The 25,187-nt window shown below is 38.4% G+C and overlaps 1 protein-coding gene across 2 annotated transcripts in view; it reads left to right on the forward strand.

Moving 5' to 3' along the window:
* Positions 1-492: 492 nt before the first annotated feature.
* The window catches only part of rnf213a (ring finger protein 213a), a 39,109-nt gene continuing 14,414 nt past the window's right edge, over positions 493-25,187 (forward strand). Inside the window, exons 1-39 of one of the 2 annotated variants that reach the window (XM_038277457.1) lie at positions 493-630; positions 2,396-2,508; positions 3,790-3,941; positions 4,370-4,975; positions 5,063-5,217; positions 6,168-6,338; positions 6,701-6,906; positions 7,008-7,297; positions 7,387-7,643; positions 7,734-7,946; positions 8,044-8,236; positions 8,508-8,563; positions 9,807-9,978; positions 10,064-10,222; positions 10,315-10,413; positions 10,615-10,737; positions 10,948-11,131; positions 11,265-11,438; positions 11,518-11,670; positions 11,755-12,374; positions 13,317-13,476; positions 13,560-13,777; positions 13,924-14,061; positions 14,187-14,351; positions 15,053-16,331; positions 16,421-16,602; positions 16,729-16,884; positions 16,977-20,582; positions 20,657-20,781; positions 21,236-21,346; positions 21,427-21,551; positions 21,629-21,751; positions 21,825-21,880; positions 22,068-22,230; positions 24,022-24,157; positions 24,230-24,421; positions 24,505-24,635; positions 24,708-24,865; positions 24,958-25,164. In XM_038277457.1, the coding sequence (XP_038133385.1) occupies positions 2,409-2,508; positions 3,790-3,941; positions 4,370-4,975; positions 5,063-5,217; positions 6,168-6,338; positions 6,701-6,906; positions 7,008-7,297; positions 7,387-7,643; positions 7,734-7,946; positions 8,044-8,236; positions 8,508-8,563; positions 9,807-9,978; positions 10,064-10,222; positions 10,315-10,413; positions 10,615-10,737; positions 10,948-11,131; positions 11,265-11,438; positions 11,518-11,670; positions 11,755-12,374; positions 13,317-13,476; positions 13,560-13,777; positions 13,924-14,061; positions 14,187-14,351; positions 15,053-16,331; positions 16,421-16,602; positions 16,729-16,884; positions 16,977-20,582; positions 20,657-20,781; positions 21,236-21,346; positions 21,427-21,551; positions 21,629-21,751; positions 21,825-21,880; positions 22,068-22,230; positions 24,022-24,157; positions 24,230-24,421; positions 24,505-24,635; positions 24,708-24,865; positions 24,958-25,164 (11,514 nt within the window). In that variant the 5' untranslated portion in view covers positions 493-630; positions 2,396-2,408. The remainder of the gene's footprint in view (positions 631-2,395; positions 2,509-3,789; positions 3,942-4,369; positions 4,976-5,062; positions 5,218-6,167; positions 6,339-6,700; positions 6,907-7,007; positions 7,298-7,386; positions 7,644-7,733; positions 7,947-8,043; positions 8,237-8,507; positions 8,564-9,806; positions 9,979-10,063; positions 10,223-10,314; positions 10,414-10,614; positions 10,738-10,947; positions 11,132-11,264; positions 11,439-11,517; positions 11,671-11,754; positions 12,375-13,316; positions 13,477-13,559; positions 13,778-13,923; positions 14,062-14,186; positions 14,352-15,052; positions 16,332-16,420; positions 16,603-16,728; positions 16,885-16,976; positions 20,583-20,656; positions 20,782-21,235; positions 21,347-21,426; positions 21,552-21,628; positions 21,752-21,824; positions 21,881-22,067; positions 22,231-24,021; positions 24,158-24,229; positions 24,422-24,504; positions 24,636-24,707; positions 24,866-24,957; positions 25,165-25,187) is intronic. The other variant, XM_038277458.1, reaches the window with a different exon arrangement.

The raw sequence follows: 25,187 nt of genomic DNA on the forward strand, positions 1-25,187 counted from the left end.
TTTTGTCCACTACCCCTTTAATTTAGACAGCATGGATGTTTCAATATATGCCTTTATGTTTTGTTAGCAAAGGAAAGTATAGTTTGTCTTTATTTAGAAAATATGGATGTTGTGATTGTTCATTTTCCTTTTGGAACAGTATAGATTGACCCTGAGGTTCTGGCACCTATCTGCATTTTGCCCCCCCCCCTCAGTGGCTTTTGGCCACCCTTATCAACATTTCTGGCTACTCCTCTGTGCAGGAGGTGTGGGAAACAAATAGAGTTGCTTTTTTTAATCCATCACTTGATTAAGTAGTTTTTGAAATCGTGCTTTATATTATAAAAGCATGCTTTCTAACCAAGTGCTTTAAATAAATAAATAATAAATAAATGGATTTGAAATGTCTGTAGTGGATCTAAGTTATTTTCACATACCTGTAGGTAAGATCAAAGAGACGCAGTTTTATGATTCATAATCGAAGTAAACTTTATTGGTATACGCCCATTTAGGATAAAACGAAACTTTAGAAGCGACGGAAATGTTTTAACAGAGAGCAGCCATCAGTGACTAGCAGTACATGCAGCAGGATTGCTCTGTATGCTTTACTGAGCTGCACAGCAGGAAGAGGACTGAGCCCGCTCGGTTCTGGTAAGCACTGAAATGTTTATGTTGCACACGGTAACCTAACGTCAGATTGAACGTTTTTGACAAAGTAGGGAAAAAAATAATCCTATTAGCTGGAGAGATTATAACAGTGCGTTGAGACATGAAACCGCAGAGTAAGTGGGGCTCAAACCGTGTGGCGGTTCCGCACACACCAACCTTTACAGCTGTCATTAGTTATTATTCTGTTTGGAAGAGGATAGGGCGAAGCTAAAGTTAGCAATTTTGGTGTTAACCACTGAGCTAGTTAGCGCACTGGCTGATTTAATGTTATAGCATTTTTAGGTAATGTGATTTAGAGACTTTAATGAAGATGAGTGATATGATGTGTTGCTTTAGTTATCGTGTTTGTATCATTTTCTTCGTAAAACTGTCATGCATTGGTTTTTATGTCAAAATAACAAGGAAGTGCGTCGCTAAAACGCGATTGGCTGAAATATACATCATAGATCGTTTATTATCAAGAGATGCCTCATTACTTTGTCTGTCTGGAGTTTTTTAGTTGGGGTTAAACGCAATTTTTTCTTCAGTCGGATTCTGTAATTATTCAGTTTCTGTTTCCCAAATGACTAAGCAACGATTTTCCAAGTGAAAAAAGGAAAATGAAACTTATTAGCTAGTTGCTTACAGATAGTCTGTGACATGGCCAGAGGCGTAGCCAGAAAATTTTTATAAGGGTGGCCAGTGACTAATGTACACTGAGGGGTGGCCAAAAGTGGAGAGGCACAAGAACCTGTACTGTTCCAGCAAGAAAATTAATGAGTAAAACATCCATATTTTCTAAATAAAGAAAAACTATACTTTCCCACAACCTTTGCTAACAAAAAGATGAATTTATTCAAACATCCATGCTTTCTAGATACAAGATATAGAGGATAAAATTCTTTCAGGCTTTGAGTTTTGAGCAAACATATTTTCCATTGTCATTACTGACCTACTTTTATCAGTAATCATTCTGCATAAAACTGATATTTACAAGTACTAATATCTCCATAAATTGATTATCAAATAAGTTTGTATTAAAATAGTTATTTGTTTATGATTTCACTGAAGACTCCTAGATAACTTGCAGAGATTACCCCATAAAAGACAAAATCTAGTTCTGAAAAGTGCATGACTTCTGTACTTACCATCTTTAATGATAGTATATTGATGTGCATAATTAACCACATTGTTTTTGTGGTCAAGTCATTGTTAATATATGAAAAATTTAAATGTTTTTAATATTCCACTTCAGAGTATTACTGCTGCGAGGGAAATAAAGGGTAGGGGTGGCCACAGGGGTGGCCAATGATTGGCCCCCCATCTAGCTCCACCCCTGGACATGGCATAAGCTTGGTTTTCAATTCGAAAGAAAATCTTGATATTAATTTATGCTTTTTAATTAAATTTATTGCTATGTGTTGTAAGAGCTGTCGTGTTTCCTTCATTTATTAAAAAATAAATTTCTAATGAGATTAGAATAGAACTATTGGTACTGGGAACTTGGCGGGAAAGATGGCATGCTGTGTAAAATTTCCTAGATACACTATTGCAAGAGTTTTAACACTGAACATTAAAAAAAATGTGCATTCTATGCGAATGCTGCTCATAGTTCACATGAGGGGAAGTACTTTTTCTTGGCTTGCTACATTGCAAGGCTGAAAATAATCATGAGACCAACCAGGAACAGTAAAGGAGAAAGCGAAAGTAAACAGCCATATTGTGGGGCATCAAATGAACGGTACTTTCTTTTTTTCTTTCTTTTTAGAAACCTCCTAAGGATGAAGTGTCCACGTTGTCAACATGATATTTTGGACAATAAACCCAACTTTTGCAGTCAATGTGGCCTCAAGCTTTCTGAAGCTCCTTCAGGATCACAGAGTAAGTAAACTTCTTATTTATATACTTTACTAATTATATACGAAAACTTCTTTTCTGATGAAACATTTTGAAATGGACAATATTCGGTCTGTGGACATCGATACATTAACAAGATGACATTAAGCATAAAGCTTTTTTCATATTAGATTTTGAACTATTTATGATTTTAAAAGTACAGTGGAGGATCTTTGCAAACTTTTGAAATGACCCACCCTCTTTACTTAATAAAAAATTGCCCATGCACAACCCTGTACCTATTGAACACGTGCACAAGCCCATTTCTCCTCGTTCACACTCTGTTTAGAAGTTGCTGTTTGCATCACATACAAGCTTATTTTCCAAACGAAGATTTGCAATTTTTCCACTATGTCAGACTCACCACCGGTAAGTGAAAATGGGGACGAGGATGAATGACAATCAGGAGGACCACTTATTTTGATGATCCATCTGGGAAAAGAACATCTTTCACTTAAAAAAAAAAAGAATGAAAATTTCAACACAAAGTTGGGCTGAGAGTTGACAGGAAAGTCTGGTTATCTATTTTTACAAATAGAGATGCACCAGTCAGATACCTGGATCTGATATCAGCTGAGATATACTGTAGACTATAGCTATATTGGATATATGTGATTTGAAATTGCATATCAGAGATCCAATCCATTGCATTTTACATGGAACTGTTATTTCTTTCTTTTTGCTGCTTATCTGTTAATAAATAATATAAAGCACATTTGCATCTGTGTACATTTTTTACCCTTTTTAACAATGTTCGTGTCAGCTGTAAAGCCTTTACTTACAAGGCAGGATATATGGTTAATTCATTCAACAGTTGAGTCGGATCCATGTCGGATATTGGCATAGATATCCACTTAGCCTTTGTATCGGTATCAGATTGGATCAGAAAAGATATGGATCAGTGTATCTTTATTCGCAACACAAATCATGGCAATTTAGAATAGAATTGTTCCAAATACTACCTACTAAGCATGGTGGATTTTTCCATAATGCTTTGGGAATGTTTCTCAGAGCATCATATATCGTCTTACAGAAATACTTTGGAATTAAGAAATCTGGCTGACTGTATTCTTTCTCTAAAGTCTGATTATACTTTGATTTTGCTTTTTTCAAAAATCCATTCATCTTATTCCGCACACGGGATCACAGTGGGGTTGGTGCCCATCTCCAGAAGCTTATTGGCAAAAGACAGGGTCCCCCCTAGACAGTTTTTTACAGGACATTGCTTTTTAAAAATCTGATTTTGTTTTTGTATCCTTATTCCAGAGTCAGAAAATGAGCCTAAACCTTTGATAGCAAACCAAGAAACTGATGGATCAAAATCTCAGAAGAATGATGAGCCTACAGATAACAAAGACTCCAATAAATCTCCCAAACGTCCAAGTGAAGAACAACCAAACCCAAAGAAAAAGGTGAGAGTAAGTACCTAAAACTGTTTTTTTTTTCTGTTCTATTTTTAAGGTAATTGAAATGGAAGTAAAAAAAAAAAATGGAAAACCTCTTGTTCACAGTGGCTTTAAAAGCTTAAGCCTGACTGCTGTGTCTGTCATGATTATATTGTGAAGGCATACTTCTACTTAAAAAAAAGTCTAATAATGTGTGAACAGAAGTATGATTACATTTCTTGATTTTAAAAAATGTGATAAAATCCTGAATAAAGGGGGCAGCATATGCTTTGAAACAACTTCAAACAGGGTTATTAATGGGGCTAGTATTAGACTTAAAGATACGAAGCAAACTATCTTGGCTGTAGGAATGAGGCGTTCAAATATATTGGAAAATTTGTCTAATTTTGGGCTGTTTTTTAAAAAGTACATATATATTTTTTTCCTGTTTTTCCTCATAGAAGAAAAAACGAAAGAAGAGCAAAAAGAAAAAAGATGACAGCGTGCCATCAGATCAAGATTTAAGCCAGTCTGACCTGTCACACATATCCCTGGAAGACAGTCAAGGGAAGATAACGCAAGAAAAAGCAGAATCCAGTGATGGTGAAAGCTCTGACTCTACAATAGAAAAATCACTTGAAGAAGATCCATCCACTCTAAAAAAGAATTCTACTTCATTACCGGCTAACACCACAACAGCCTCCTCTGAAAACACTAACAGTGAAAAACCAGCATCCATGGCTGAGGGCACTGAAGCAAGTCAGCCTACCAAAACCACTGTTAATGTTAATAGAGAGCCTGATGTCAATAAATCAAATCAGGATCAAACACCAGAGAAAGCAGCAGACAATGATTTAGCTGCAGCTGAGGTAAAGGCTGCTGATCCTAAACAGCAAAAGGATGGCCCCAAAAGCTCCAAAAAAGAAGACCAATCTGTTGTTCTGACAGAATCGAAACTAGATAGGACGGACGTAACACAACAGAAGGCTAAAAGTCAGGGTGGTCAGAAAACAAATGGAAAAGTTCAGCAGGAGCATAAACAGGGGAAGAATTCAGCGCAATCAAAGGTAAGGGTGGGTAATGTTAATGAAAAAGACCTCCATGACCTCTGATGCATCATTGTGTACAATTACAATCTATACTTAATATTACAGCCTAATAACTCAGGCTCCAGTGTGGATCCAGAGGGAATGGACTGTGAGGAGACTGGAAACAAACAAGAAATGGCTTCAGATGCTGACAAACAAAACAGAAAAGACACTAAGGAAAGCACTAAAACCAACTCTCCAGCAGCACCACCGCCTAAAACGTGAGACATATCTGACATTAAAGAAAGACTTAGGCTATGTTCACACTGCAGGCCTTGATGCTCAATGCCGATTTTTTTTGTGAAATCCGATTTTTTTTTTTTTTTTTTTTTTTTTTTGCGTTCCCGTTCATATTTGGGGGAGTGGCGGCCTAGTGGTTGGGACATAGGGCTTTGAATCCTAAGGTTGTGAGTTCGGACCTCCACTCCCACAGACTGCCACTCTGGGTCCCCGAGCAAGACCCCACACTGCTTCCGGCGCCGCACAATGGCAGCCCACTGCTCCCCAAGGGGATGGGTTAAATGCAGAGAAGTTATTTCCCTCTGGGATTATTAGAGTATATAAAATCAAAATAAAATAAAATAAAAATATTTCCAAATATATGCGACTTGTATGCAATCTCCTGTGTGAACTGCAGTCATACAACGCAAGTGTCCCGCATGTGCAGTAGAGGACGCAATGACGTCACAGGCCAGCATGCGCTTTTTTTTCCAAAGTAAACATGGATGGTAGTGCCAGCGCACATCTAGCGCTCTTTTCCAACCATAAAAACACAATCTTTTCAATATGTGTCAACATAAATACTGCTCTCCGCATCATCATCTGCCATGGTGTTTGTTTTCCTTGCCGCTTCTGTGTAGCAAGACACAGAATAGTGACCTTTGTCTGGTATTAATGACGTTCAGGTTGGATGAATCCGACCTGGCCGTTCAGACACAGGTTGCATTTGAAAATATCAGATTCGTATCGGATTCAGGACCACATAGCCGAGTGGCCTGGGTTGGATTGGAAAAAAAGTCGGATCTGTGTTGTTCAGACTGCCATGAAAAGATCAGATCCAGGTCTCATATGGGCCAAAAAAATCGGATTTGGGTCACCTTAGGGTGCAGTGTGAACGTAGCCTTATTGTTTGGGTGGTTTATGTTATAAAGCAGTTTTCTTCTCTTTGCAGGCACATCCAAAACAAGAACATCACAACACGAGACAGACTCACAATTTACTTTCATGCAGTTCTCTCGAAGGATTTTAAATTTGATCCTAAGGAAGATAGAATCTTCATCAGAGCTGGAAAACCTATAGCTGAAAGCTGGAATCATAATGTTGCTCAGCTGGAAGTAACAAGGTAACATGGTGTCTAAAAAAACAATTCACAAACAACAAACTTTTACTCTTGAATTTGTAATGTCATACTGATTCTGCATCCCTTAGATGATCAGAGGATTCACATTTAAAAGTAAATGGATAATCAACAAATATTTCGCCCCAAAAACATGGAGTAAAAATACTTAATTATGATAATGGATGCCTTGAATAGCTATTATTTTATATATGATGAATACATTTGGCTTTGTAAAGTGCAACAAATGAAGTACAAAAAATGCGAGACATTTACTTCTTGGGTTATCAACACTCGTGCAAGTTTAATTTAAGGTTTTTCTTGTTGATTTTGCAACACATTTTCCACAACGTCATCTCTTCTTGCAGGGATCTTGGAAAACATGGTTTTCTTGTTGAAGGAAGGCTCGAGACAAGCAAAGCCAAAACTGTGTCTGAATCTATAGCCTACAAATATGTAGTCTATAACATGAAAAAGGAGCAATACGAGTATGAGTTCATCTACAAACATGACTCTTCACATGAACATACCAACAGGTGTTTGTTTGTGAAACACCACCTCATCACTGATGATGGTAAAGTTGCAGTTACAGCTGTGCAGTAATTTTCTTACAATCACAGTAGTGTTTTTAATCAGCTTATGATATTAAGTGTTATATTTATGTTTATTGTAAAGGGGACTGGCATCAGTATGACGACATCATCTGCGCTGAGCCATCGAAAGGCGTTCTGAAGCGCATCAAGGAAGCGCTTTGGCCTGAGCAACGCAAAAGTCTTATTGAAGGCAGAGAAATTGCTGCAAACATAATGCTGGAGTCCATATTTGATATTCTGATGACCTGGAGTGAAACCAATCTAAAAAGTTTTCAAATGCAGTTGAATCAGTTCTTTCAGGTTTATGCAAACCCTTTCGTATTTGAAGACAGGCAAAAGAAATGGTACTCCTTACAATTTGGGGAAGAGGATGTAAGTTCAGAGCCTTTGTGCGGACAGTCTACATCCTTCTGATTGTGTCAGTCTGACTTAATCCTCTGCTTTTTGATGCTATATTACAGGTGAGGAGGATTCTGAAGGAGTTCATGCTAACGTACGTGATCCCTCAGCTCAGGGATGGAGATGGAGAAAGTCCCTACGTTCAGGACCCCATGAAAGCAGCCCTGATCATGCTTCATGTGTGGAGAAGCTATGGTGTCAAACTTGAAAATTCTGAACTCCACCGCCTTTGTTATGCGCTGTGTTTGCCTAAGCTGGAGAAAGAGGATTTCCTTCAGTACTGGAGCGATTTTTCTCAAGACGTCTCAGCTATAAAAAGGTAACTAGTTTTGATAATTAAATATTAAATACCACGGATCATTAACAATTTTTAAAATGTCTCATTCTCTCACTGGGTTTTTGTTTAAAGTTTGCCAGAAATGCTGGTGGATTTGATCAAATTTGTCAGAAGAGCAACAATGCCTCGATGGATTATGGTACTGCCACTCCTTCATCTACTGAAAGGCACCGTAAAGCCATTTCAACTGAAAACCTCTGCAAATCTAAAGTATAGCTGGCAGTGGGCCGGTTTGGAAGGGCTTGACATTGGCAACCAAATATCCTTCAACAGTCAAGAAAGGAAGTAAGTTTCATCTTTTTTTTAGGTGTTTTACATATGTTAGAATATTTATATTTATATGGATCAGGATTAATGACTAACTTTTGTCTATTTCTTTTAGAGCACTTATAAATGTGATAAAGAACAACAGTCATTTGATGAAAGTGGATCCACTTTTAATTCGGTCCTTCTTGTACCTGATGCCACTTGAAGAACAGCTGGAATGTAGCGACCTAAATCCTGAGCTTCTGGACATGCTTCATGTTTTCACTAATAAAATCCCTCAAGATATTACTGCTGGTGGCAGCTCTCAGGTGAGTGGGAATCCAGAAATAAATGTTAAATAGGGCTTCAATCCTGCAACTTAAGAAATCACTGTAAATCCCAGTGAAGATTTACAGCGAGTGAAGCCATTAGCTTTTAAGATCTGTTTATTTAACATGATCCTGACATATTGCAGCTTTGTCATGGATGAACATCCTTTAATTTCCCTGCTGAAAAATATGTAACCTGGAATGAAAGTTAAGAACTTTCAGCAACATTATCAACTGAAAATATTCCTGGTTTTCTGTTTTCCAATTTTAGGCTGTCATTCAAATCCTTGCCCACATCCAAGAGCGTCTCATTGAGGAAAAGTACAGGTACGCACACTGATTTAGGAAAACCTTTTCTGTTGATATACAGTGTAAAATGTTATCATCACGTGTAATGGTCTCCAGGCCTCTGTTGGATGTAAGAAAATTGACTTTAGATGATTGCAATGAATAAAGAAAAGTCTATTCAAAAAACTATAAAAAATGAGTTATATAAAGTAATGTCTTTCTTTTTTGTTTCACAACAGTTAAAAAAAACTCAACTACTTTATAATAGCAAGCATTGAAGTAGTAGTGTTAGACAGAAACGATTCATCCAGGTATGTAATGCTTGTTACTAGGGGAAAAAAACATTGGTCATATTCAACAAGAATGATTTTGGTGGTACTTACTCAAAAGACCTTTATTATAATCCTTGCAAGGGAAAAAATAAGATTTTGTTTAGATAAACGACTCAACTAACTACTTAAAACTCAAGCTAATAGCTGGGCGGCTTGTCACAAGCAGCTTTTGCAAAATATTATCCAAGCTGTTCCCACAAACAGGTGGATCTTGAATAACTTTGAACCTCAGTCCAATTCAAACATCTTGTAGCATCAGAAAAACTAAGTTCTTAGGTGTCAGTGAGAGTACCTAAAAAAAGTATACTAAAATAAGAGTAGCTCTACTTTAGCACTACATTTCTGTACTCAAGTAAATGTAAAAAAGTAACTCAAGTATTGAGTAATTGTTGGATCATAACATCTGATTTGATATGCAGAAATGATATAATCAGACAGAGGTATTTTACAGGTTCTGTTTTGCTAAAGGCTAAATACATAAAAAAAAAAAAAAGAAATGCACTACACGACTCATGACGCACGAACAGGCTGAAAGTCGGGCTGATCAAAAGATTCTAGCACGACTGGAAAATCGCCCCGAAAATCGCACAGTGTACGCCGGGCTTTACTGTACTGGGCCGGGTCTGCATTAATTAAGCCCCATTTACACTATCCTTTTGAAACTGTGCTGAGATCGGTACAAGCACAGTAACCGAGATAACTGTTGAGTGTAAATGGCATGCAAAAATAAACCGGACTGTGCCAGACACAGCCGAACCGCAAAGAACTGGTACTAGTTCATCATTAGGGCTCGGCGTGGTTTAGTTCTGGCTCAGTTCTCAGATAGCAAAGAGTGCATGAGCAGCTCTCATTCAGGTTCTTTTTAAAATGCTGAAGAAAATATCAACAGCATCATAACTTCTGAGTATTATCCCACCCTAATTATCTTTTTTTTTTTTTTTTCATTCTAGCTGCTTCACACAGATCTACAGGAAAGAGTGTCTGACAGCAGCAATTAGATTGCTCGAGAAGGTCTGCAAAGGAGTCAGACCAGAATCACATACCCAAAACTTTCCTGAAATCCCTGTGGCAGCGATGAATATTGTTGCATCCGTTTTGGACTTCTTTCTGTCCAACGAACAGGTAAGAAGTACAAATCATATCTGTGAACCTTTACATTTCCAACAATTATTTGGGTATAATAAAACTGTAAATAATTCATATTTAGGAGTCTCAAGATGAAGACAGAGAACACCAAAATGCAAAAGACTTGGTCATCTCTCAGGGGATGGGAATAATGAGAGACTGGATGAATCAGTCATTCAAACAAAGTTTGCTAAGTGGGGGGTATTTAACCACTTACAAGGCTAAAGCAGCAGAACTGGAGGTATGTCGTTATCTTTTTAGGTAAATGCTAATCATACAACTGGTTTGAGACTGTAAATTAGCAGGTATTTGATTTAAGTTCTTGATTTTCAGACATGGAACAACATCATCTCCATTAACTTTAAAGATCAAGAATGTACCAAGAAATGGAGGCAAACCTTAACTATGGACTTTGAGGGCAAGTTCAAACGGGTAAGTGATACACTGGGGGGTGGGCAGGATCTTCTTAAATATGGGGAAAATAAAGTCAGATAACCTTCTTTTATTTTCAATAAGCCTCTTGAATCTGTGTTACGGATATTTTCCAAACAGTTTTTTGTGGCTTATTGCTTTAATATTTTTGGTCTATTATATGATTTTAAATGACTGTTAACTTATTTGTGTGCCTTGTAGGAAACTGCTCTCAATCAAACTGAATTCTACTGCTCAAAAATAGAGGAGCTTAGTGCTTCCTATCCACATGTTGCAGCTAGCATTGAGAAGTGTGCTCTTGAAGCTGTTACGTCTTTGTGCCAGGTATAAGACTTCTATTTTACAAACAGGTTTTGGTGGCCCTTGGTATTTTTAATGGTAATATTGATTAGAAGAATTAGGTTTTGTGTATTAACATGTTATAAGGACATAGAAAAGGTTTGAGATTTCTCACAATTTAGGTCTGTACTGCAATCATTTAAAATGCATTGGTTTTATTACAAAGCTGAATGATTTTCTCTCCACTGTATGCAGACCAGGTCAGAAGGGAGACTGTTTGAGAGGTTGAATATAAACTGGAAGTTCGGGAAACTCATCTCTGCTATTATTGAAAAATCCTGGCCAAGGGATGATCATGGAAAGTATCATGAAAAAGAAGAAGTTGTCCTGCAACACCTCCTCTCCTGGACGGCAGCGAAAGACATTTTCCGTCTATATGGTATCTTGTTTACTGAAAACAACTTTTTGAAAGATTGTTTAAAAAACATTATCTAGTTGCAAAGTACACAAAACTGAGTAACCTTTGGCTTTAAAACTCTGGGATAAACTGACCAAGTCTTGTGTTTGCACAGGTGCAGACACAAAGGTGATTGAGAAACTTTCGCAAGATGCCAAAGACCGATTGGCTATAGCCATATCAGCATTCGGATCTATAAACAATCAACTGATTCAGGGAGACATTAAGATCAGCCTCCTCAAAATCATTCTGGAAAGGAGAACTACCTTCTTAGAACTGCTAAAGATTGGTAAGAAAATGTTCCATAAAATAACAAAAAAAATCATAACTGACACATTGGTGACCATTCTTTTATGTCCTCTGAACAGACTGCCTCAGTGAGAAAGAACAACACAGAGATCTTTCCAAAATGAGGAGGTTTTTACAGCACAGAGAAGAGGAAGTTAAAGCGGTTTACCATGAAAAGGAGCTGGTTGATGTTATATTAACAATGAGCCACAAACTTGAGGAACACATGACAGGTATGATACTCATGTTGATAAAGTTAGTCAAATTTTATCTGTTGTTGCAAAGTTAATGGATAATTGTTCAATTTCTTTTATTAGTTGAAATTTCTGACCTTGAGGAAAAGTCGCAAGTCAACATTGAGATGATGCCCTTGAACCATTTCATGGAAGTTCATCACTTTGACCAACTGGCAGACATCATGTCTGGTATTGTTACCTTCTTCAGTCTGGAGGAAGAAATCAGGCAAATGGCAGAAGTCCTGTGCACATTCAACGACAGCATCGTCTTCAGAGGCTGCTGGGAAAGATTTGCTATAGAGATGGCCAATGAGGAAATGGAAGAAGACAGGCCTGTGGAGGGTCAAATAGTGGACATCAGGGCAACACTGGAAATGATATATGAGGACATCTACATGCCTTGCATTGATGAATACAAAGACATATATTCCCGTTTAAAAATTGGCAGCATCAGACTTGAAGAAGTCAACCAAATTTTCAAAGCCTACAAGGACAAGTATGATGATCTCACTCAGGAACTTAACACCATGTGTGAACTTGACAAACCTGCAAATAGACAGTGGATCCACAACAGAGTTGAACAGGTCCAGCAGTATCATGAGCTTCATCTCGCTGTGGCCTCTGCTCAAGTCATCATGTCTGTCAAAGACACACTTGGTCTTCATGGGGATTTCAGAGTTTTGGAAACGCTGACAAACATTGTAAGTAGCTGTCTATGACGATGAGTATGACACTGCAAGGAAAAACAGTGTAGTAGTAGTAAGTAAACTATAATTGATTAAATTGAAAAAATTCAGAATTACAATTTTAAATATATTTAAAGTTATGATATAAATTAATTGTGAAAAAGTTATGAATTATCTCATCAAAAACCTATTTAGTTTTTCGCAGAGATTGACAGATTTAAATAATTTTTGTCACAGCAAGGAGCATTTGGAATGAATGTTACTGACACTTTAAATTGAGACCTTAAAACATCCATCCATCCATTATCTGACACGCTTGCCCCAATTGAGGTTGCGAGGGGTGCTGGTGTCTATCTCCAGCTGTCTATGGGCGAGAGAAGGGGTTCACCCTGGACCGGTTGCCAGTCCATTGCAGGGCATGACAGAGACAAACAAGACATACAACCATTCACGCACAATTAAGGAAAATTTAGAGAAGCCAATTAACCTAACAGTCACGTTTTTGGACTGTGGGAGAAAGCCAGGGTATCTGCAGAGAACCCACGCATGCTCAGGGAGAACATGCAAACTCCATGCAGAAAGACTCCAGGCCGAGAATCGAACCCAGAACCTTCTTGCTGCAAGGTAGCAGTGCTACCCACTGTTCCATTGAGCAGACCTTAAAACAATAACTCCTAATTAAAAAACGTCCTAAATCAGGAACAGAAGAAGATTCATATTACATGTATTAATACCTAAACTGGACTGAGCATAATGCTTCAGTGTCATACCATTCATATACTGATGATATGTTTGGATAAACCAAGAATATTTATATGGGATTTGGGGAAAACAATAAAATGTATGTGAAAGATCAGATCTAAAGTATTTGAGAACTCTACAAAATTGACTGAGTAGCCATAAGAGCTCTTAAGAAATCATTAACATTAACTGTAACTTCTCTTTTTCTTTCCTCAGATCCAAGCAGACTTTCAGAAAGAGCCCCTAAATAGGATTGATAATGATTTGATGCAGGCAAAGATGGTGCTGGTTGACATAACAGAGCCCCGCAGGCTGTGTTTACATGAGCTAGCACTCAGAAGACACTTTGTAAGATGGGTGAAGGATGCCCTTGAGGGTCTGTACAATTTTTTGTTGACAAATTTTTAAAAGGGAACAAAAAACATTTTTGTAAAATGTGTATTTTAATGTTATTTATAGATATCAATGAGTTAAAAGTGTTTGTCGACTTGGCTTCCATCTCCGCTGGAGAGAATGACATGGATGTGGATCGCGTAGCTTGCTTCCATGATGCCATCCTTGGTTACTCCTCTGTGCTTTATGAACTTAAACCAGACTCTGGTTTTCATGCCTTAAAAGAAGTGCTCAACAAGCTCTGGAGAGCTTTGGAGAACGATAACAATTTGCCAAAAAAACTGGTGAGAGAACCCACAAATATCATAGAAAACTTATGGTAAAATTAGTTAATATATTACTTTAAAGAAGACTAAATGCAAGTTTTTTTAAGAATATTAAAATTAGATGATATATATTTTTACATGCATTTTCTTTGTTAAATGTTTAGCGTGACAGTGCACGTCATATTGAGTGGCTAAAAACTGTGAAGGACAGCCATGGGTCAGTGGAGCTATCATCTCTCTCATTGGCCTCAGCTATTAATAACAAAGGCATCTACCTGATCAGTGCACAAGGTGTGACAAAGGTAAAAACAGATCAGTAAAAAGTTTCTCTGTTTTTTTACACTTTAAATAAGTAATCTTTAAGTATACATAGTCCCGACAAAGTAATGCGTGTGAAATGAGTTCTCTTTTGTGTATGTTGGTCTAGTTGAGTCTTGAAACTGCTCTGACGCTGCAAATCCCAGAGGAGCATGATGAAGGTCGGCAGATGCGCTGCTACTCTCTTGAAGACTTGAGAGAGCTACAAAACAAACTCATGCTCATGTCTGGAAAAGGAGACCAAGGACAAAATGAAGTTGAACATTTTGTAGAGGTAAAAAGAAACCATTTAATTTACCTAAAGATCATTCAAATGTATTTTCCAAATCCATGACTTAATTTCATCTGAAGTCAAATTTCTGAAGAAAAGTTTTTCATTTTATCAAGATAAGAAATATAACAAAATCATCTTCATATTGAGTACATTGGCTTTACCTTAATTTTTTTGATACATTAATAACTTCACATTGCTGAACCCATGTTTTTTTTTTTTGGCTGGAAAAAAACAAAATAACAGCATGTTTTCAAGTTAGTTAGAATACCAAAATATTTAAAACCAACTTAAACAAAAAACTTGACAACTTGACATAAAATTGATTTTAAAAAGTCATGAATGTTGTGACATGGCTTGTCAGTATAAGAACATAGTGTTTTTATTAACTCCAAGGATCCTATAAACCTAAACAGCTTTAGAGATGTGTCTAGCTCTATTTAGCAGATAACCATAAAAAGTGAATTAATGTTTATCTGAAAGGTTGGTCAAACACCTGTATTAACAAACAAGGGTTTATTGATTATTGTGATTAATTTATAGAAGTGCCTTTTGGGAACTGGTGCAATCCTGTGCATTGAGTAAAACTGAATATTTGTGAAATCCGTGACTATAGAGATAATCCAGATTTAGTTTTTATTGTTTTGGTAGATGTATTGATTAAAGAATTTGCTCCTGTCATTGTTTTTCTTTCTATGTTACAGGTTTTTGCAAGTGTTCAAAGACTAACAGAGGCCTTCATTGCTCTTTACACTGCTGGGAATCCTCTTTTCAGACACTGGGAGGTGCAAATTAATTGTTCTTCAAAGGGCTTTGAACCCTGCATTTTAATGGATTTCAATTTGAGACGTGCACTTAGTGTCACTGTGGAGGGCAAAACAGATGAGCACCTTCCAGAGCTCTGCAGAAAAATGGAGAAATGTCTGGAATACTGGATGAACTTTGTACACAAACAGAGATCCCAACATTATTTCTTAAATTATTACACAGCCGAGCAGATTGTCTACCTATGTAGCAAGCTGACCCAGCAAAATGTAAATGTATTTGAGGACCAGGTTCTCATGATGCTCTCCTTCATCAAGCCAAATTGCACACTCAAAGATCTGAGGCAAGTTTGGCACAAGCTTCAATATGAGATCATCACAAAACCTCAAGATAAAAATGAGGACATTGAGTTCCAGACCTTTGTTGTAGTGTCAGCAAGTGACCTGGAGGAGTTTCCAAGTGAACTGGATTCATTTCCAAGTCTTGTGGAAAAAGCTACAGGTGTTCAAGCATTTGATCACATATGGAATGCTTACATGAAAGACATGAAGAATTTCCTCCCCAACATTCTTGATATTAAAAGTCTTGGCAGATTTTTAGAAATACTGGCCAACAAAGAGAATGACAGTGAAGAAGATGACAGTGAAGAAGACATTTCTGATGACAGCATTGGAAATGTTATAAACAGACAAATGCCTAGAGGTTTAGTCACTGGAAAGCCAAATCTCATTGTCTGTCCACACGATGATGCTTTGACATCTTGCATCTCAATTTACATGAGCAGCAAAAACGAGGTTCTACCCTCCTATGATGAAGTTCTACTGTGCAACCCCTCAACTCCATATGAACAAGTAGAACTGTTCCTCAGACGCTGTCTTGGTACCGGCTACAGGGGAAGGAAGATATACTCTCTAGTATATGGAGATCTTTTGAGTTATGATGTAAGCTCTAAAGTTGAGAGCTTTTTTCAGCTGATGAAGATGCAAAGCAGTGCAGACTACAGGCTTGTTATCATTTGTAGCTCAGAGAGAGAACATGCCTACCTACCATCTGCCTTCAGCCAGTACAGATTGCACATGATTCCCCAAGAGCCATTAGCAATGATCCAGCAGTATCTTCATAAACACTACACTGTCCCAGCAGAACAGAGCAGTGCTGCAGCAGCATTTAAAGACCGGCTCTGTGTTGGTGTTGTCTCATCCCAAAGGGCTGGTGTTGGTGCGTATCTAAGATATTTCATTCTTACACATTCATAGAAAATGTTCTAATTGATTATTGCTCTCTATTTATTTATTTATCTATCACAGGTAAATCTCTTTACATCAGAAGATTGTATGAAAAGCTTAAGCACTCAACTAAAAAACAGTCAACATTGAAATGTATTTGCTTGATTGAACCTAAAGTTGATGAGACTACCATCCTTCAGTCTTTGCTCGACACTCCTAAAACAAAAGAACTTGTCATATTCCATTTTGATGTCACATCATCGGTAAACATTGTGTCATTTAATAGGATGTTAAATAGGATTATGAACCTGATTATTAGCCATTTAACTTATTGATTTGATTTAATTTCTGTTGATTTTAAACAATATTTTTTTTTGTTTTTTTTACAGGTCCAGAAAGGTCTCCAAGAATTCCTCTTCAAATTGTTGATTCTACGCTATTTGATGGACTCTGAGGGAAAAATGTGGAGGTGCAATGACAAGCAGCTGTATGTAATAGAGATCTTAGAGCCCACTGTCAAGTCAGCAAGAAATGACACTCGGGAGGTAAGAATTTTATCATTCAGAACGATCACCTTCAGTGTAGCTTTTCCTACCTTAAATCTTTCTACTTTTATTCCCACAAATTTTCTTTATAGGCACAAATGGCAAACAACACTTTCATGGACGTTTTTCCTTATATTTTCTGTCGACCACCAAAAGAAGTCCTTATGCTAGAGATGAGAATGCAGGAGGATCCTACCATTGTGAGCAGTGATGACCCACTGATGGATGATCAAGAGTTCAGGAGTGAGGCCTTTCAGCGCCCATATCAGTACCTGACACGGTTCCATAACCACATTGATTTAGATGTTTTTACATACCATGGAGTTGAGGGGTCCCATGTTAATTGTCTTCAGATGCTTCTCATGTACTGTGGTGTAATGGACCCATCCTGGGCTGAACTTCGAAATTTCACTTGGTTTCTTAACCTTCAACTTAGAGATTGTGAGACCTCAGTATTTTGTGATGCCACTTTTACTGGAGACACACTAAGAGGATTCAAAACCTTTGTGGTTGATTTTATGATTCTGATGGCAAAAGACTTTGCCACTCCATCACTCAGCATCTCTGATCAGAGTCCTGGCAGGTCACAAGTTACTCTGGTTGATGTCAGAGAGGAAGACTTGGCTCCTTTTCTCATCAGAAAAAGATGGGAAACAGAACCACATCCATACATCTTCTTTAATGATGACCACAACTCAATGACCTTTATTGGTTTTCATCTTCAACCCAATGATCAAAACTACGTTGATGCCATTGAGCCCACCTCCAGAAGGGTGATTAAGAAGGACGTCATGACCAGAGAATTGTACGAAGGCTTACAGCTCCAAAGAGTTCCTTTTAACATCGACTTTGATAGCCTTCCAAGATGGGAGAAAATAGAGCGAGTCTGTAATGTTCTTGGTATCCAGTGGCCTCTTGACCCGGATGAAACATATGAACTCACAACAGACAACATATTAAAGATGCTAGCAATCCACATGAGGTTCAGATGTGGCATACCTGTGATCGTAATGGGAGAGACAGGATGTGGTAAAACCAGGCTGATCAAATTCCTCTGTGAATTGCGAAGGAGTGGAGTCGCAACTGAAAACATGAAACTGGTCAAGGTGCACGGAGGGACAACATCAGAGATGATCTATAGTAAAGTCAAAGAAGCAGAAGTCATTGCTTCTATCAACAAGCAAGACTATGGATTTGACTCTGTCCTCTTCTTTGACGAGGCCAATACTACAGAGGCTATCAGCAGTATTAAGGAGGTCCTCTGTGACAAGACTGTAAAAGGAGAACATTTAACACCCCACTCAGGGTTGCAGATCATTGCTGCATGCAATCCTTACAGAAAGCACACAGATGACATGATTCAAAGGTTGGAATCTGCTGGCCTTGGGTACAGAGTTCGGGCAGAAGAGACTGATGAAAAACTAGGGTCTATACCTTTGCGCCAGCTTGTGTATAGAGTTCAAGCTTTGCCACCAAGCATGATTCCTCTTGTATGGGACTTTGGACAGTTGAATGACCAAACAGAAAAAACTTACATTCAGCAGATAGTGCAGAGAGTCACTACAAGCAAAGAAATACAACAAGATTACATCCAGTGTATCACAAATGTCCTCTCAGCCTCTCAGAAGTACATGAGGAACAGAAAGGATGAATGTAGCTTTGTCAGCTTGAGGGATGTGGAACGCTGCATGCAAGCTTTTGTTTGGTTCCATGACCACCATGAAATGTTCTTTTCAGAGCTTCAGAAATTTAAGAGTAATCAAAACAACGAAGGAAGTGAAGGGCATCACCAACAGCCTGAAGTTAAAGATCCAGTTCTCTGGTCCCTTGTCATGGCTATAGGAGTGTGCTACCATGCCTGCCTTGAAGATAAAGATAAATACAGACAGAAAATCAGCAGCCAGTTACCAACATACACACCAGCGAGGGTTATGCAAGAAATTTCACTCATGCAAGATCTACTGTTGAGTGGTGTTCCAATGGGAGATACTATCGCAAGAAACAGCGCCCTCAAAGAGAATGTCTTCATGATGGTTCTCTGTATTGAGTTAAGAATCCCCCTCTTCTTAGTGGGAAAACCCGGAAGCTCCAAATCCCTTTCCAAAACTCTAGTAGCAGATGCCATGCAGGGTCAAGCTGCTCATTCTGACCTCTATAAGATGCTCAAACAGATCCATTTGGTGTCCTTCCAGTGTAGCCCACACTCAACTCCAGAAGGCATCATCAACACTTTCAGGCAATGTGGGCGCTTTCAGGAAGGGAAAAACCTCAATGAATACATTTCAGTTGTGGTTCTTGATGAAATTGGGCTGGCAGAGGACTCTCCAAAGATGCCTCTAAAAACTCTTCACCCATTGCTTGAAGAGGGTTGCATTGATGATGAACCACTGCCACACAAAAAGGTTGGATTTATTGGTATTTCCAACTGGGCACTAGACCCTGCAAAGATGAACAGAGGCATTTTTGTCTCACGAGGTGACCCTGATGAGAAAGAACTCATTGAGAGTGCTAAAGGCATATGCTCCTCTGATGTTATGGTTTTGGAGAGAGTGAGGGATTTCTTTAAACCTTTTGCAAGATCCTACTTGAACATTTGTCGGAAACAAGGGAAAGGTTTCTTTGGCTTACGTGACTATTACAGCTTGATTAAGATGATCTTTGCCGTGGCTAAGACCTCTCAAAGAAAGCCCACACCAGATGAGATTGTCAAGGCTGTGTTGAGAAATTTCAGCGGTAAGGATGATGTGGATGCTGTTTCTGTCTTTTCCAAAAGACTTAACGTTGCACCAAATCTGGAGAACATTAACACAATTGAATTTGTGAAAGCAAACATTCAAGCAGTTGGACAAGAGGAAGAGTGTCGATACCTCCTTGTGCTAACAAAAAACTATGCTGCCCTATCTATTCTGCAGCAAACATTCTTTTCAGAAAGTGGTCAACCAGAAATACTCTTTGGATCTAGCTTTCCAAAAGACCAAGAATACACCCAAATCTGTCGCAACATTAACAGAGTGAAGATATGCATGGAAACTGGTCAAACAGTTGTCCTTCTAAACTTACAGAACCTCTATGAAAGTCTCTATGATGCTCTCAACCAGTACTATGTTTGCTTAGGAGGACAGAAATATGTCGATCTTGGTTTGGGAACCCATCGAGTAAAATGCAGGGTGCACAAAGACTTCCGGCTAATTGTTATTGAGGAAAGAGAAGTGGTCTACAAACAATTCCCGATCCCTTTAATCAACAGGTTGGAGAAACACTACCTTGACATCCACACAGTCCTTAAAGCTGAGCAGAAGAAGATGGTAGAAGAATTGGAGAAATGGGCTAAGCTTTTTACCTCTCTTAGTGATCAGCATGCTGGGGTAGTTGTGCCATACAAGTACACACTCCCTGATGTTTTCATTGGTTACCACTCAGACACCTGTGCTTCAGTGATTCTTAAAGTGATAGAGGAGCAGAAGGACAATTTGGAAACATCTGATTCTCAGGGCAGACTGCTTGATGAGGCTAAACTCATACTTCTCAAATGTGCTACACCAGACTCAGTGGTTCGATTGGATTGCACACACCTACCAAAAGTTGAAAGTCAGCATATGGCTAAGGTATACTTTGAAGAACAGAGCAACAGCTGTTTAGCTGACTACATCCATCATCACACAAGACAAGAAACCAAAAGCAGCACATTATTCACAGAGGTAATGCTTCTTGACCCTTTATAAGTCTTTGTTTTCTCAGGATTATGAGATCTAACATGGATGTCAAATTTTAGGTGACTACATTCTCCAGACTTTTGACGGCCTTTGACATGGAACCTCTGGAGAAAATGTTTCATAGTGTTGAGCTCCTCTCTCTCCAACAATTTGACACAGAGCACTCCTTCCTAAAGAAGATAAGGTAAATTGCCTCTCATTCAACAATTTTATAAGCAGTACTAGGTAACCACTTCTCGTGAAGATGTTGCTACTTATTTCCTTTTATTGCTAATAGCAGTTACCCTGGTCATAAAACACGTCAATCGGAAAATCACAATAAATCTTCAAACTTTGAACTTTAGACACAAATCCATGATAACGCAAATAAACACTTGACCCTTTCTGCTCAGTCACATTTTTTTGTTTTTACTTTGCAAAGTATTGATATCAACATTTCTATTGAGGAACATATACTGTATGGGAGCCCAAGTCCCACAAGGGGTGCACTGTTATGTACAACAATTTTTACATAGAAATATGCTTTTAGACTTCTGTTTATTGATGTTTAAAGATTTGACAGCTATTTTAACAAGTATTGTTAAAACTTTTCCACATCACTTCATATTTTAAAGTATCACATTCTTGGTTTATTAAAGGAACTTCCTGACAGCTGAGCATGGGGGCACTGTGGCTTGCAACCGAATCCTCATCATTCAGTGTAATTTTGATGAACCCTCTAAGAGCACCAACCTCATTGCATCAGCAAAGTAAGATGATTATTCCTTTTTTTGTGTGAATTTCACCACCATCTCGTCTTAACATATTGAATTTTTCATTCAATTCTCAGGTACTCATCTCTAAATGAGATTAACAAAATAACCCATGAGATCCCAGGAAGCAAGGTGTTTGTGTACTTCATCACAAGGCTGCCAAGAATGGAGGGAGGGACCTCTTACATTGGTTTTCATGGTGGTAGGTCTATTACCATTTGTAATCCTTTCCTTTTCTGTTTGAAAAGAAAATAATCCAAGACATCACTATTCTTTCAGGCCCATGGAAATCAGTTCATATAGATGACCTCAGAAGGTCAAAAGATATTGTTTCAGACATCAAGACCCTGCAAAACATGAAAATCAGTCAAATGTTTGAAACTAAAGAGGCTCAACTTGAAGGTAAAATAATGTTCAGAGTAATTAACATGTTTGCCTACATGCATTGCACTGTACATCTTCTTGTTCTTTACAGCCATGGAGACCGATGACATGTACACAGAGAGTGAACACCAAGAGTTGGAAGAAAGCGTAAGTATAGACACTCTCCCATTTTTAGATAAAACTAATGCATACAGTTGTATTTAAAAAATATGGTTATTATTTAAATGCAATTAACCAAAAGAAACACATTATATGATTAATAGTGCTCCTTTATGTTTGCATTTGTCCAGTATAAATGTTAAAATTAGTTCACTTGTCTCTCTTCTTTTTGAAGGGCTTGGATAATGTTGTAGACACTACAGCATTGCTGCGGAGCTGTGTGCAGACTGCTGTTGGCATGCTAAGGGACCAAGTGACAACCGGCTTCCGCAGTACTCGAAGGGTTGAGATCCTTCTGACTCTCCTGAATGACAAAGATGACAAAGATGAGATAAAAGGTATAGAAAACCTCTCTTTGTCACTGTGTTGATAAAACTGTTTGTCTTCAAGGTAAATGTATTATCACACCTTTTGTGTGTTTTGAAATGAGATGAGAGGAAAAAAAGTAAATGATATTAGTTTTTTTAGCTGTTTTTGGAAAAACTTCAACAGGCCGCAGGGCAAGAAAGAAAGGACCAGAGCAAAAGGTGAACCACCTAACAATGGTTAACTTTAACAGGCCAAAAAGAGGGATGGATTAGATTAAATAAAAGCCTGCAGGAGGCAAAGTGAGGAAGAAAGGTGACGGAGAACAATGGCTCAGAATAATGGCAGTCAGTGCAACCTCTTCTCAGAAACCAACACCATACAGTAAAATGTTGATAGTCAAACAATGAAAGCTCAAACAGACATTTTTAGCATGCTCTTTTTGGAGCAAATGTCAGCATTAAACCTACTGCTTAATAAAGTCTGACCAGGCGTATCTAGAGAGTTTTTTCTGTGCTTTTCTTGCTCTCTCCTTTAGGGGTGAGTATTGGCGTAGAAGTCACAATACTTGAGTCACAATAAGATATTATTATAGTATTTCAATGTTCCTATATATTGTGATATTGTATATTGATGAAAAAGCAGGTGCTTCATATGTTTATCAGAAGATATTGATCATTGAGTTGTTTTGGTATGCATGTTGTTTTGGGTTTGAGTCCATCTACGTCTACCACTATGACTGCCTCAACTACAGATAAATCACGATATATCACCAAAAGGATTTTTTCCCACACCCCTACTCTCCTGTGGGAGAATGGGTCACACCGGTCCTTGAAGGGGAATGTGGCGTGCCCTTGGAATGTAGATTTTTCAGAGTCCTCTGAAAACCTTTGGCAAACCTTGAGAGGAACAGTAGGGACATGTACAGGCAAGAAAGAAAATCCACAGGGCAGAATAACGGAAGCAAACTGTTGCATCCCGCCGGGCTCCTGCGACAGGTGGCTGGTGGTACTTCCGGCTCATCTATGTGCAGCGCAGTAGGAATAGCGGTAGCAGTCCAGAGTAACAGTCTAGTTAAAGCAATCGGGGCTGCTTGTTGATTGACTAAAAGGCAGAGCTCTCCTCTCTAAATCGAACAGACGGAAAAAAAGGACACCTTGCAGAATCACTGTCTTTGAAGGACAGGGCTCCAAATCACAGGGCAATGGGCAGCAGTTTCATTTAACAAAGGTGAGCCATCAGGGGTGTTCACCATGGGTGAAGGTGGTGTTCAGCCTACTTAGGCATCCCTCTTCAACAGCACAGTGGAGGGTTAAATAGGGGAAGATATGTTCCAGCAGTTTGATGAATGGAGCCACAATGCTTGCTGGGACCGTCGTTGATGTCACAGCTGCATGGGATGCTGGGAGCTGTAGTTAAAAGTTTGTCATTTTAATTGAAATTTGAGCACCATCAGCCTCTTTATGTGCCTCTCTAGACCAGAGATTCCCAATCTTTTCAGCTTCTGACCAACTTAATGGTTCTAGAGTTGACCCATGACCTTTTGGTTGAATATACAAACATTTCTGCAAAACCAATTACTAATAATAATAAATTGTAGCTACTAATAGCTGTTAGTTACCCTGACTCCAGCTTTTTAAAATTTTGTGAATTTTCTCTTCAAACGAATGCATTTAATTTCAAATTACAATAGTTAAAATTCACTTTCTGATGGCATAAGTTTCTGCCCATTGTTGGTGCACATTTTTGTTTGCGTGTTTAATATTATTATTGATCTTAATTTGGTGTACACCCACAGTACTTGTCAATTTCTCTTTCATCAGATGAATTTCTACAAACGATCAAGAAGCGTCTTCACTCCTTGTTACTGATCCATGATGGGAACACATTTATTAAGAGCAACTGGGTCCTTAAAGAGGCTTCAAACATTGATGCCTTGCAGGAGGGAGGCACTTTCAGGTAATTCAAATAATGTCAGGGAAAACAGTGTTTGCTAAGATCGGTTGCTTATTTGTTCTGCAATCATTTCAGGCACACCTTATGGAAGCGTGTTCAGGCCGTGGTCGTCCCAATGTTCGCGCATCTAATTTCAGTGATTGACAGAGACCAAAACATGGATCTCCTGCTCGATAAGAATTGCCCCGAGTCAGTAAAGAGATTGTGGTTGGATATCTTTAGCAATCAAAAACTGCTGGAAATCTCACACCTAACGATGGACCCCAGGTTGGTTCAAGCCGCATTATTATTTTATGATAACATTAACTGTAACATAATGCTTACCTTTTTATATTTATACCTTTGGTCAGCTCTGAGACAAGAACAATCCTTGTGCAGAACTATATGGCCCAAGACAAGAACATTGGTTGCACAATGCCCTTCAGCTGGAGAATAAGGGATTATTTGGAGGAACTTTGCATCCATTCCATACAGAATGAAGGTACCAGTTAATTTATGTAGATAAACATAATTTGTACATAGTTGTATTAAACTTCATTAATATGTTTCACAGGACACACTCATTTGAAATTAGTTGAGCTCTTTTGGAAAACACCAGTTGGGCTTTACATTGAGAAAGCAGACTCTCAGACTCAGATGGAGTTTTACCATCGCTACCTTCAAGATTTCATCTGCATGTCCATGAATGTCACTTCTGCTGAAGATCTGAAGGTTGACTTTATTTTATTTGATTTCCTATTATATCACTTTCTCTGAGAAAGTTTAACACATGTTGTATTAAAGCCAGTGATCTGCTCTTCCAGCTCCTCTGTGGTGCCTTGAACAGTTGTGTCACTGAACTACGAATACAGCTTAATGACACTGAGAAAGGGACGGCTCTTCCATGGGTTCATGCTGCTTACCACAAGTTCAAAAATCGGCTGCAGAACCTCTCCAGAATGATGTGCATCGAACCCCAGGTTACCAAGGACCTCCTAGGGAATCCACATGCAGGAGACCATGATGAACTTGTAAGTCTCAACTTGCCCAATAT

Source organism: Cyprinodon tularosa, unplaced genomic scaffold (genome assembly GCF_016077235.1).
Source record: "Cyprinodon tularosa strain WSP-4 unplaced genomic scaffold, ASM1607723v1 ctg131, whole genome shotgun sequence".
Classification (NCBI taxonomy): Eukaryota; Metazoa; Chordata; class Actinopteri; order Cyprinodontiformes; family Cyprinodontidae; genus Cyprinodon; species Cyprinodon tularosa.